The following is a 13,867-nucleotide window of genomic DNA, read 5'->3' as shown; positions in this document are numbered from 1 at the left end:
GCCTCGCTGTCTTGAGAAGCACAAAGACTTTGACATATGGGCAGCACAGAGAGGAGCGGCGGGGCGAGGCCTCACTCGGCGCGCATTTCCGAGTACCGCGTCAGTCCGGAGAACTACACTTTCACCTCCAGCAGTCAGAGCTAATCCGCTTTACCAGTAGGGACTGTGCTGCCGGAGCGTCCCGCTTTCTCCGAAACAGGGAATAAAAGCGCAAAGCAAAAGAAACTAAACGAGCGACCACGGTAAAAAAAAAAAAAAAGAAAGGAAATCACTCAGAAGGTCTTTGGCAGGTCGTTTCTGGCAGGAGGAGAAAATAAAACAAATGAAAATGTAGGAACTCGAGGCTGACATCGCCGGTAAAAAGGCAAAGCGCCGATTCTTTAAAGTCAAAGCTGAGATGCCACATGATCGATAATAAACGAATAAAGAAAGAGTGATGAAGAAAGAGAGAATCGTGACATGGACTCGCGTGTGTACCTGTTTACAACAGGAAAAAAAAGATGATTAAAAATTGGGAATGATACAATTAAAATAAAAAATTAGGAGGTAAAGTCAAAACTACTGAACTGAATTTGCTAAATATGGGTTTGATCTCGTGGTTCTTAATAATGAATCTATTCATTTGATTGAAACGATGAGACTTAAAAAGTCGTTATTCTGACTTAGCATCTCGTCATTTTGATTTAACACGAGTATGTTGTTTTTTTGACGTTTGTCTCTTCCATAAACAAGTTGGAAACACAGGGACTCTGTCTCCTTCTCACCTGGCCAGGGGCGAGACCTGGCGGGGACTGGAAACGAGCTCCTGCGCCTCCGACCCAGATGCCGACGTTGTCTGTGAGTTCCGTGTCTTTTCTCGGGGGTTGTTTCTGCCAGAGGCCGCTGTGGGGACAGGTGCCTTCCCGTTGCCAGTGCCAGTTGTGGGGAGTAAAATGTAAAACGATCAGACGCAGTTATCTGCTCTAGTTCTACGGCAGCGTGTCGACACTGGTGCATCGGCATCTGCGTCGTGTTGTTGATGTTTTTTTCCCCCTTTTATTTTGAAGAAACGAGAGACCTTCGGGACCGCCCGAGTCCTGCTCCTCACGTCCGAGGATCCACGGAATCCGGTCTCTCGATGGGCCCAATGTGATCGTGTAGGCTGCCGCGCTCTGTTTACACGAGGCAGCGGCTGGAGGGCAGAGCCGCGGCGTCTGAACGCGTCGCGCCCGCTGCCTCCGACTACGAGCGCTTCCTTTTTTTTTCTCTCTCTCTCTCTCTCCTTTTTCTCTCCGCTGATTCATCCTCGCAATAGACGATCTCTGCAGAGGAAGTGGAGCCGGTGGGTAGGTCCGTTATCCTTAGAATAAAAACTACAATAAAAGTCCTGTTGGGAGGAGGAGGATGGGTTTTTATTCTGAAATGAATGATCATAATATTTCATTTCACTTGAAACTGCTCTGAAACACTACGAAGTGTTGAAAATGATGGAAATATCTAAGAAAATAAACCACCGTTGATTTGAAGTTCTAGTTTTATTTCTTCAAATGCAGTGGTGGGATGTAACTAAGTAGATTTACTCAAGTACTTCACTTAACTACAATTTCCAGGTACTTTTACTTCACTTGAGCATTTTTTGTTTTGTGCTGCTTCATACTTCCACTCCACCACAGTTCAGAGGCAAAATATTGTACTTTTTCTCTTGTTTTAACTTCACTACGTTTATTTCATTCGTTTAGTTTGTAGTAACTTTGATGACTCAGATAAACGATAGAAAACGTTCACTACAGGTTAAGATCAGACTTCGTTGATCCTCGGGAGTGTGTGTAAAGTAATTCAAATGAGTCCCGCCTTCCACACCTGCAACGTCAAAGTGATGTGCACGGTACTGCGACAACGGTTCGGCCCAGTTCATTGGATATACACTATTCTGAAAGGAGCCATTTCCGCATAATGAGTACTTGAATGCATTTTGATGCTAATACTCTTGTACTTGACTGAGTACAGTTTTGAACGCCACAGAGCATTTCTACTCTGTGGCACAGCTGCTTGGATTCTGCTACTACTTCCCCAGCCCTGGTTTAAACGACTTAATATCAGCCCAACCTGTTTGCTGTTATACCTCCTCGTGAAGCACTTTGGGGACAACTCCCGGGACAGAAAAACTACGGTTGCTTTATCGGGCGTTATCACCGCGTATTCTAATTACAGCAAGCTGAGTGGCGACATCGGCGCCGGCCTTAGCATTATTACTGTCGTTGCTGGTGGTAGTATTCAGCTTCCCACAGCGCCTGGCGGGCATCTTTATTTTTACGGAAGAAAATTGCGTTCCCCATCCCCTGCGCATATCGACGGCGTTTTCTCCCTTTGACTGGAATAACATCCGAGCTCCTTCAGTGTCGTTCAGTCGCATGACGTTGAGTTTGTCAGGGAGAAGGGCACCGAGGCCGCGGGGCCAGACGGGGTCAAGGCTGTTACACGTGCTCGGTGTTTTTTCCGTAACAACGGCCTCGGCGCAGCGAACAGCGTCTGCCGACGTTCGCCGTACACGCAACGCGATCGAGACATAACGCGCTACATACACATAACACACGTTTAACTCATCAGAAATGCAGCGTTTTCGATGCCTTGCCCGGACGTGAACCCCAGCTTCTTAGAAAGTCTACGACTGCTTTGACGACAATATTTTCTTGGGAGAAGTGAATGTTATCAAGAGGAAGATGCTCAAATAGGCTACATCACAAATATCACACGGACCCCAGGTACTTTTTCTCCGTGGAAGATGTCTCGAGGCTTCGCCTAACGGAGAACCGAGCCGGCCTGAAACATGCGCGAGGGATGATCTGAACACAGCGCGCGCTTGCTTGTGAAAACGCCCGAGCTTTTGATCCTGTCCCATGGCCTTCTTCGGCTAATTGAACGCGTACATTTGCGATCTCGGCCACGGTGTAACAGCAGAGGAAAGGGAAGAGGCCCTTATATGAAACAACAAGGCAGTGTGTTAAAGTCATAGAAACACAATAAACATAAGACATTAAAGTTATAACAACGTAATGTACTTTTGAACAATTTATGGTACTTGTACTTAACCTGGGTATTTCCTTTTTCCGATGCTTTATACTTTGACTCACTACATTTTGGAGGGAATTATTCTCCTTTCAACGCCGCTACACTAGAGCCAGAAATGCTAATCACTCTCCAGATAAGATTTTACACGCAAAACAAATATGATGAGCCCATAAAATGCATCGTTCCAGGATTAAACCTGCGGTTTCCAACCTTTTTTTTTTGTTTAACTTTTGACCCCTCACAAAAAAAGAAGAAGCCGGGACCTCTTTTCACATTTCAGATGTCCATGAGTCGTTAGCACTTTCTCCAAAGACACATTCCTCCTCTAAACTTCTCACATGGTTTCATTTAAATAACCGAGATTAGAGAAAAGCCCGAACACTGAAAACAGATTTGTGTATCAGAACTGTGTTTTTCCTCTCCCATTAATCATCTCATGACCCCTCAGACTTATCTTGGGGCCCTTTGGAGGGGCCCGACTCCTGGGTTGGACTACACTAGCCGGCTGTACTTGAAGTAGATAAAACCAGCTCCAGCTCCAACAGTAAAATTCTGCTCATACATTGATGCATCAGTATTAATAACCTGTTAATGTAATAATAATAATAATACTTTTAATTTCGATACTATAAAGTACATTCAGACAGGCAGACAGATAGACAGACAGACAGACAGACAGACAGGCAGACAGACAGACAGACAAACAGGCAGACAGACAGACAGACAGACAGATAGACAGACAAACAGGCAGACAGACAGACAGATAGACAGACAGACAGACAGAAGGAAATTGCAGTGGTAAACATAAGTATAGTACTTGAGTATTTAGTTACTTTCCAGCACTGATTACTATTACCTACCCTGGATATTCAGATTTATGATCCATGGTGTCCGATTATCTCATGGACTCACTGACAAACTGTCCGTCTTTCCCCTTGGAGAGAATTTCATTCATTTCCGGGCACAAGTTCAGCCATGAAAACCAGCAGCTTGTTCAGATTCAGCTGAACCCCTGGGGGGTTTGTCACCAACACAGACCCTGAGAGGAGATCTCCAGGCACCACCCAGGACAGAGACACCTGAGGAGGTAGGCACCCTGAATCCGGAAGGTCCAGTCCAGACAGAAGACCATCTGCGGTGACCGAGGCAACGCACTGCGGCAGCCTGGGAGGAGGCGGCGTCGGAGGCTAAGCGACGGCCAACTGCGGCCCGGCGAGGACCTCCATCCAGAACCTCCAGCAGGAGGCTCAACGATGTGACACGGAGGAAGAGGAAGACGAGTTGGAGGGAGGACAGACAGACCGGGACCTGTCTCTCAGTTACCAAGACCACAACATGGGACCAGGATTCTGCAGTATCTGTCCCCCCAACAGTGAGTAGAGGGAGGGATTGAAGACCAGAGGATGGGTCTAAAGGTTAAACAGCCGAGGGTGGTGGGCTGTCAATGCTAATCTATACATTTATATACATTTGATTGCAACTAAAGCCAAATGTCGCGTCTTCAAATAGTTCTTTTTGTCCAAAACTTGGAGATTATCCATTTTTAATCAAACGTTCAATCAAACTTTATTCCTAAAGCAAGGGTGTGCGCGATTAGTCGACTAATTAAACGTTGCTACCCCTAGCTTATGATTGAAATACTGGTCGGTTTAACGAATTATTCGTATTTTATTAATGTACCGCGCCGGTCAACTGCTGCGTCCAGGGTGTTATGCCACGCCCGGCCACTAGCTGGAGCTGCAGCCCCGGCAGACGGCAGCGCCCCCTGTCCCGCGCTAATCCCCGGATGTTTGGAAAACCAGCGAGGCGGAGAGCGGGACGGATGACGACTCGTAAACCCGCCGCGGTTTGACGGCATTCTGACCCAGAAAACGAAAACAAGGTTGTATGTCGGGTGTGTTAGAATAAACGGGCGTGTGACCACATTCAGCACAGGTAGGGTGGACGTTAACCTGCGGGGGGAGACGGCGGCCGGCGCTAGCGCTGCTAACGTTAGCCGCACAGGGCAGACCGGCCTGACGTCGTTTACCCGCCCGGTTCTGAAACGACAACGCGGCGCAACGCGGCAGCGACTGAACGAGACGTACCTCCTCTCGACGCTGATCGCGTTCCCGACTTTTAAACTACGCGACCAGTCTACACGCAAGTTTTCCGACACATCGACAGGGGAGTTAGTTGACAGGACCGAGGCGTCACGGTGCTCCGCAGACCGAGATGCTGTATCAACAAAACAGCTGGAAACTAGTGCACATGAGGAATAAATGTGGTGAAAGAGTAATGACAAAATACATTTAAAATAATAATAATTTAAAACATAAAAATATATAAAAGACATTAAATTCATCAGATTATTTTAAACATGAGCACGATAAAAAAAAAAAACGATTAAATAAAATAACGGACATTTGGACTCATCATGGCAGGAAAAGCACAGATGTAACTAATAAAAACAAATGTTGGATCCAGCAGTTATTACAGTACAGCAATTAACAATCAACATTGGTGGAAAGTAACTAAGTACATTTACTCAAGTACAGTAGTTTTAATACGATTTTGGGGGATCTTTACTTGAATATCTCCATCTCATGTTAGTTTATGCTTCTACTCTGCTGCATAATATTGTTAATGATTAGACCAGTGGTCCCAAGCCGTGTTTTCTCGTGACCTCTCACCAAACGAAATGAGCGCGCAGCCGTGTGTCCTCGTCATGTTTGAGACGTCCAAGAGACACATTTCCCATCTAAACGTCTCTCGTGGCTCCATTTCAATAACTGCCTGAGGCTCAAAGACACCTGATTATCCCAAAATTTGATCTGTGCATCGGAACCTTGTTTTTTTCCTCCCTCCATTTAAAACCTCCCACGACCCCCTCGGGTTTATCCGGTGACCCTTTGGTGGGACCCGACCCCTAGGTTGAGAACAACTGGACTAAACTAGCTGTTTATAAAGCAGTTCAAACCAGCTCCACCCGGAGCAGCCACAACAGTAAAACGGCACTTATACATTTGAGCATTAGTATCAAGGATCTCACAGAAATAATATATATCAGCTTCAGTTACACAGACACCAGCATTTTTCCGCAGAGCGAGTGCTTTTACTTTGATAAAGAACATTTGTCTGATTCAGTACTTTTACCTAAGAAGAACTTTGAATGCAGGACTTTTACTTGTGAGAGTCTTTTTACAGTGTTTTACTGGTACTTTCCTTGAGTAAAGATCAAGTCCGCTATGAAAAAGGTCTCTTCAGCCTTCGCTTTACTCTGCATTCTTCCCCTGGTCACTGAAACGAGCTCGAGGAATCAGAGCTGGACACTGTGCTGACGTGTGTCTGGATTTTTTTTATTTTCGGTCTTTCTGGTCCAGCACAGGCCTGTAATGTTAAGTGGCAGCAGGACAAACACTGTTTTTAGTTTAAAGGTCCGTTTCCATCAGCCTTTTGTCACATCTCCTCTTTTTCATTTGCTATTTTTTTGTAAAAACTTCTGAAATGTAATTTTTTTTTTTTTAATATTTTGTGTTTCAGACATTTTGGTTTTCATGCACAAACTGAAGGTGTGGATGGAAACATACTGTAGCCTGCAATGAATCAAGACGTCGCACACGACACCACTGTTCACATTCAAGCAAACTTTATTAATGTGCTATGAAGCAGTAATGCAGGTTGATAACATGAGACGTGAGCTCGCCTATACACAGCTCTGCAGGTATATGTGGTTACAGGTTATCAAGTACAAGCACAAGCACACACACTTTGCACTCTGTATACACACTCCATGCAGCGTTCACCCACAGAAACACACACACACACACACACACACTAGTTTGTAAGTCTGACAGTTTTCACCAGCAGCTCATTCTGTGTCCCTCTGGTGTATTTTTGGTTTAATTCGGTTTGAGGACACAAAATTGCACAAAGTGAAAACATCTGACACCAAAAATCAGATCTGCTCTTCAGCACCAATGATGAACATGATGCCGGATTAGCAGAATTAAACCTCACAGGAAGTTTCACACACAAACTGCTGAGAGTCAGTTTTCACTGAAAATGCCCCGAAACCGTCACTGAAATTTCTAAAATTCAAAACTTTAAATTAACATCAGCTAAATCACATTTTTGTATAGAAGAGGTCTGTGGAAAGTACAGAGAAGACATGCAGGTGAGTTTCTACTTCACAAAATGATGAGCGAGCGTGAAGGAGTGGTTTCGTCAGCTGTTCTCTGAAGATGCGTCTAAAGTATTAGAATCATAAAAGGAAACAAAAAACCGCTCCCCTGCCCCCTCTGACCTTTGACCCCGTGTGAAATCATTTCTCATCACAACGGTAAAACCTCTTGTCCAAAAATGAGCTTGTCTCAGAGAGTCTTACGTTAGATATCGAAACTAAATCTGCACAGTAAACATAAAACAACAGACCAGTAACTGCAGCTATCAGATAAATGTAGGTGTGTATGTAAATACAGTGAAGAGCCAGAGCTGCACTGAAGCCCAGAAGTGGAAAGAATGGACCGAGTGTTTTTCCACCTCTAGTGCATGAACGCCTCCCACTTTGGATCCATTTTTCAAGTGGCCATCCGCCATAGTGGTTTTAGAAATGTCTCGGAGAGTAAGCTGACCCCATTGATCAGACCACGCTCCCTGCTCCAGGCGGTTGAATGACAGCTTCGATAACGAGGTTATAATTGAGTTATTAGCATCACATGTACACAGACTAACTGTAATATTTACTCCCGCGTAGCTCCACCCGTCTCCTCCGTCTACGTCCACCTTCAGGCTCGTGTCGGAGAATTCATCTCAGTGGCTGCGAGAAGCAGAGACAACACCATCGGTCACTGATAGAAAGCATTGACGACCGGTGGAAAACATTGGGTCCCAGACGCGCTGAATTCTTTACACTTGAATTAAAAATTGTTTGAAAATAATATATATAAAATGTCTAAACTGAAATTTTATGAGTTGAGCTGATCTGCGCAAGTACAAATGAGAACTAGGGAATCTTCCCATTGTCTCTGAAGCTGAGTTTAAAATCAGACAGACCCTGAACGAGGGTTCGACCCCTGTTACCGTGTCGGTCTGAACGGGACGGTTTGTGAGGAGGAGACTGTTTCTTACTCCGTCGTGGTGCATCCGGAGACGTGGGCAGCGGTGCCGGTGTAGTGGACGTCACAACGAACCACGTTGTTGTTAAAGTTGGACTCTGGAACCTGCTGCTTGGGGTTTACGGACACCTGTCACACAAAAACCAGTGATTCATGTATTAGACTGACTGTAGATTCGGCGCGAGGTTCATCCTGTGTCACGTCCGCCGACCGTCCTGCGACCTGCTGAGCAGCTGTTACCAACGTCGAACGCCTGACACTGGACAGTGTATATTCAGCATAGCATTGTCTAGTTCTGGTTCTAGCTTTAGTTGCTCTTCTATTCGTAGTGGTCTCTATTTATATCTCTATTTAATTTATTTAGTTAGTGTATTTAGCCTTTAGCTGTGTTTGGTTCTTGTTTTTGTTTTTTAATAATAATTTACAATAATGATTCTGACCATTTAAAAAAGTCTCAGTCCTTCTCCTAAAACAGCTGCTCACTGTGGTTTTTTTAACAAACAAACGGGAGGAAACGGTGCATTCGTTGGGGACTATTTTCAGCGGAGGATGAATCCACATTTTGGTGCTGCAGTGAGTATTTCTGGCGAGTAATAAGGAAAATACAGAACCGGACTTCTACTTTAAGAACGGCCCACGTGTCTGGAAGTGAATGTGAGAACAGAATGTATCTCTGGAAACACGCGGCCAGTCATTTTGTGTTTCTGCCGGACTCTGAGTAGGAACCAGACCTTGAGGATGTATTTTCCAGGTGAGACGTCGGTGATGTCGATCCACTGACAGTCGATGTCGGCGTTGTAGGTGTCATAACAACCCGGACTCAGACCCTGTGCACACACACACACACACACACACAAGCACCACGTTTCATCTGACTGTTTCACTGTCTGTCTGTCATTGATCATCGATTGTTTTCTGTTACTGGTCCCAGCTGCACTTCTCTGTCTTTCCCAGAGTCCGGTGAAAGGACCGATATCAGTTTCACTTCTGTGAGTTCAGGACAGAGTTACATCCATTCCTACGCTCGGCTCATCATCTGTACCAGACCACTTTATCTGAAATGATTAAATAGTTAATAATAAAAATGCCAAATAGTTTTATATGGTAATAAATCCTATGTACAAATAGCCCATGATATATGAATATTTATGATCATAAATCTTATATTAATATTGAAGTTATGATCATTTTAGATTATTATTACGTAATTATATGTCGTATGTAAACGTATTTAAACGTGTGTTTGGTTCCTTTCTGTTCCCTCCTTCTTTCCTTCCTCACTTTCCTCTATCCTATTTCCTTCCGTCCTTTCCTTGCTCCCTTGTTCGTGAGCTCGTGGGGAAATTATCGCGCCCTATTTCAAGTGCACTTACGTACTTTACAGTCCGAAATGGATTTTTTTAGTTTTCATTACTGTCTGGAAATGAATCTGCCTCAAACGATACACACCTGAGTGTGCGAGGTGCAGGCGAAGCGGCGGTAATATCCCGGGTCGCAGGAAGTGTCCTCCAGGCAGAAGCTGGCCTTGTGGCCCTCGGCGACCTGTCTCTGAGTCTGGACGTCCAGCAGCTCGTACAGGCTGAACTCGTCCATGCTGTGGAAGTGACTGGGCGGCAGCAAAACCACAAATAAGGACGGAGAGCGGTGACTTCGGTTCCTAAAACCCACGTGCGCGTCAACATGCTAAGGTTAGCGTCTCCCGGCTACCTACTTGTGACAGCTGTGCCACTCCCAGGCGTATCGGGGTTTGCTGGGCAGGAAGTCGGCCGTTCCCTGGTTCTTCACCCTCTGGGGAAACCGCAACAGCACCCTGGTGTCATAATCCTGAGCATGAGCAGAGGAACTGGAGGGGAGGACACGAGGCGGGGGAGAGGTAGTAGTTTAGTCTTCAGTCAGACGGCGTTTATGATTAATATTCTGGGACCTATTAAAAACCACCAGCAAAGCAGAGCAACAAAGTGGGGAACAAACTTAGCCAGCGAAAGCTCCCGAACTTGCCGTAGTCTAAATGCACGCAGCGCGATTTGCGATGCAAATGCGCGGAACGCCATGTTTTCCGCAGCATTTATCAACCGATGTCGCTTCGTCCTTTTGCAGCGCTCACATGAGATAGACTCGCCTTTCCATGCCTGTTGTTGTCAAGGTAATTAAGTGCACTTTTAAAAGAAGGTAGCGCCGCTTTCTGCTTCTAATTTGACAAATATATTAAAGTGACTTGAATACAAGTTCACACACGCCGATGTGATACTCAGGGTTGGTGTCGGTGCCGGTGAGTGGATCAGGTCTCAACCATGACGTGACAGAACCAGTACTGAACCCAGTTTCTTCATCGGCGTCATCTGAAAAATTCCAGGTTCCTGCCCGACAGTGTCGTTCGCTGAGTCGATGCTGTAGTGAATATCCGGCCTGGTTCACCGACATATAATAACGACCTCAGCGAACGCCGCGTGGTGAGTTCTACTGATTTTAAACTGGGGACAGAGAACAGCGGTATTGGACCGGCGCTCCGTATCGGCACGCGTCAGTATCGGGAGCAGGAAAAGGACTGGACGTCAGCCCACAGCGGCCATATGTTGATATACCGGGAATCTGTAGTGAACCGGATGTTGCCTGTAGATAAAGATGCTATTCACGCGTCTTCTCACACGTTGACTGTGAGTCACGGGCTTTGCTATTTTAAAGCGGGACAGAGACCGTGATATGCGACTGCGGGGTTTGTTTGTTTCTTTCTTTCTTCCACCGGGTCTAAGTTAAAGCTGCTCGCGTCTCAGCTACGACTGGAAAAAAAAGATCATTTGCCGCTTCGCACCGGCAGCTTCTCTGCTAAGTCACGCAACACCGGAGAGAGGCTGCAGCTGGCTGACGGAGTTCGGGGCGGACCAATACATCGCTTTTGGAAGTGGCCCTGCTCACGTGAATCGGCCGTCGGGTGAAAGGAGAACTCTCTCCCCTAAGACGGAAATGCGTCGGGGCTAAAACCTGCAGCCGGCAGCGTGTTATCTTACGAGGCCAGGCAGTTCTCCTCAGCAGCACAGCGCAGGCTGTACATGGGCATTCTCTGGACGTAGGTGGCGATCTGGATGTAGTAGGGGTCGGGAACCAGGTCGGGGAGACCTGCGGTGAGGACACAGTAGATTCAAATGAAGGCAGTGGTAGAACCGGGTGATGCATCAGCCCCTGGAGGAAGAGTCCTCTCTACTCTCTATCCTCACATCGCCGGTTTAAATGTAAGAAGCAGGTTAGAAAAGGAAACGGTCACCAACTCAAAAACAAACCAGCATGAAGATGATGCGCTCTGCTCTTTTTGTCTTTTTTCTAAGATGATGAAACAGACTTCTGCCCCCTGCTGGTCCGGAGACTTACTTCCTCCCCAGAGGATGTGGCCCTTCAGCTGATGGTCCGTTCTGGCGTTTGTGGCGAGTACGAGTGAGGAGGTGAACCCAGGACCACATTAGAAATTAGCTTTGGTTCTCGGTCCACTGAGGCTGACCTGTTGTGTCAGGGCCCTCGTCCCGGTCCAGCCATGGCCAGACTACCCCCCCAGGGGGCCCCGGGGCAGAAATTTGTTGGTGGGCCCCCACTGACCCCCCACTGACACCCGGAAACCCACCAGTACTCTGGAGCCAGAATGATCATCAATGATTAATCAATCGATCAACAAATTGACAGAACTTTAGAGAGCGGATTAATCCTTTAATTAATTGTTATATGGAAGAATTCACACTAAAATTAACTGGTTCCAGCTTCTCAAATGAGAATATTTGCCAGTTTTCCCAGTTTCCTTAACATTTTTGGGTCTTTGACTATTAGACAAAAACAAAATGTTTTTCTGTCTGTGTTAATAACTTGACACACACACACACACACACAATGGAAGCAATTAGCAGAACCACACATCCAAGAGCAGAAGGATCAGGCAGGTTGTTTTCCTACCGTGCTGGTGGTAGCTGGTGCCGTATCCGTGCCGGGGCCGACTCCTGGGTCTGGGTCTGTAGTACGAGTTGTAGTAGTTGTAGTAGGGATAATAGTTGGAAGCCTTGTAGGGGTTGTACGGATCGTCTCCGACCATCATGTCCTCCCGTCTCACCGGGGCAGAGTCACCTTCGCCGGCGGGCGGCGGCGGCGGCAACGGCCGCTGCTGCTGACGCGTCACCGCGCGTAATTGCGCGGTGCCGCTGGCTGCGGGGACCCGCGGGGAGCCGCGGGGCGCGGCGGGGACCGTGTCGTTCCCGCCGCTGACGACCACCACGGGGCCGCCGCGGCTAGGTGACCCGCTTTGCCTCCTGCTCGACGGCCGGTACTGAGAGCCGCGGCTCAGGATGCTGAAGACCTGCCCGTTATGTTGCCATGTCAACCCCCGCCGGAGCGCGTCCTCACCGCCGGCTGCCTCCTGAGCGCGAGCTTCACCCAGAAAACCACAGAGGAAACATAAATGTGCAAAAGACAGCAACAAGGCCTCGGGGGAGAGTTCCTTCATGTTTAGAATCAATCAGGCTTCTAATAACTGACACGAAAAGAATCTGTTTTCTTCCTCCCACACACACACACACACACACACACACACACACACACACAGCGGCTGATCTGAAGAATCTCTCTCATGTGTCAGAGCTGAGATGCTGCTGCTGCTGCTGCTGCTGCTGCTGGTGCTGCTGGTACTGGTGCTGGTGCTGCTGGTGCTGGTGGTGCTGGTGCTGAGAGGCAGAGGGGCGGAGGAGGAGGAGGAGGAGGAGGAGTTACAAGTTTTTAAACCGCAGGATGGTTTTGGATTGTGACCTTTGACCCTCAGCTGATGTGACCCTTCCCGTCTCGGTGAGGGTCGGCGACCCAACAACCGGATGACGTTCACCTCGGGGACTTTTGTTTTAAAAACTGCAGTGTAATCGAAGCTTGTTTGTCGTCTCAGAGTAAATTTCGTGATAGAGCCTTTGAAACAAGAGAGAAAATACAGCACATGAAGGTCGGTCACCAAGTTTTCAGCCTCGACCTCGGAGAAAAGGAAAAGCAGGACCTTTGCATCGGGTATCAACTGAAAAAAAACGAGCGGACCAGTGGTTTCATGTGTTGTCCTGAGAACACTGAGGCTTTTATTTTGTATTTTTCAGGCCTCACACAATTCTAGTTGATGTTGAAGCCGAAGCCGACCTGCAGCAGCAGCCGCTGAGGAACGCCGGGTCGGTTGGAGCTGACACAACGAGGCGGGTGTTTGTGAGGTCTGAGCCTCGGCGGCCGGAGGGCCTGTGAGGGGGCGTTTCCCGCTTTCAGAAGGCTGACGTCTGGCGAGGCGACGTTCAGATTGTCCGCGGATGCACCAACACGGAGGAGGTTCAAACCTTCTATGAAACAAACGAATGTTGACTACCAGGGTTTTTCTATCTGCCCTTTCAAGTCTCTGCAGAATGATTTTCTGGCAAAAGAGCTGAAACCGAGCGCTGCCCGGAAGGGAGGGAATCGTAGTTGTAATATCTCGTCAGGCCGTGCGGGGAAAGACTGCGGCTAAAAATCCCGTTTCTGACCCGTCGCCTTCTCTCGACAGGACGAGGTGTGATTAGAGCGATGCCTTGGCCTCGTAACTGTCCTGCCTCGGTCCAGTTATCTCCGCGGTCAGAGCCGCGTTCTGATTCTACACTGACACCTGAGGACTCTCAACCGTGAGTCCAGACTATATCCGAGGGTCCACAATGGATGAGAAAGAGCCTCTCAGGGCGCCGAGAGGTTTGACC

The 13,867-nt window shown here is 47.5% G+C and overlaps 1 protein-coding gene across 1 annotated transcript; it reads right to left on the bottom strand.

Annotated features, from left to right (window-relative positions):
• Positions 1-7,355: 7,355 nt before the first annotated feature.
• Positions 7,356-12,621, bottom strand: LOC120805439 (protein-lysine 6-oxidase). The gene is made up of 7 exons (XM_040155667.1): positions 12,078-12,621; positions 11,150-11,258; positions 9,856-9,987; positions 9,594-9,750; positions 8,876-8,971; positions 8,158-8,273; positions 7,356-7,846 (listed from the first exon to the last, which is right to left on the bottom strand). Exons 1-7 carry the CDS (start codon positions 12,619-12,621, stop codon positions 7,840-7,842), a joined length of 1,161 nt encoding a protein of 386 aa, XP_040011601.1. The 3' UTR covers positions 7,356-7,839.
• Between the last annotated feature and the right edge of the window lie 1,246 nt (positions 12,622-13,867).

This window comes from Xiphias gladius, chromosome 19, assembly GCF_016859285.1.
Source record: "Xiphias gladius isolate SHS-SW01 ecotype Sanya breed wild chromosome 19, ASM1685928v1, whole genome shotgun sequence".
Classification (NCBI taxonomy): Eukaryota; Metazoa; Chordata; class Actinopteri; order Istiophoriformes; family Xiphiidae; genus Xiphias; species Xiphias gladius.
Note: the sequence above shows the minus strand (reverse complement) of the source record. Positions and strands in the feature narration are given on the sequence as shown.

Bases quoted from the DNA above. Each gene is read 5' to 3' on its own strand.
- LOC120805439 (XM_040155667.1), bottom strand. From the start codon at position 12,621: ATGAAGGAACTCTCCCCCGAGGCCTTGTTGCTGTCTTTTGCACATTTA. The intron at 9,988-11,149 runs GTAAGATAACAC...CCTCCCCTCCAG, and splicing joins GAGGAGAACTGCCTGGCCTC to TTCCTCTGCTCATGCTCAGG. The intron at 8,972-9,593 runs GTGTGTATCGTT...GTGTGTGCACAG, and splicing joins CCTGCACCTCGCACACTCAG to GGTCTGAGTCCGGGTTGTTA.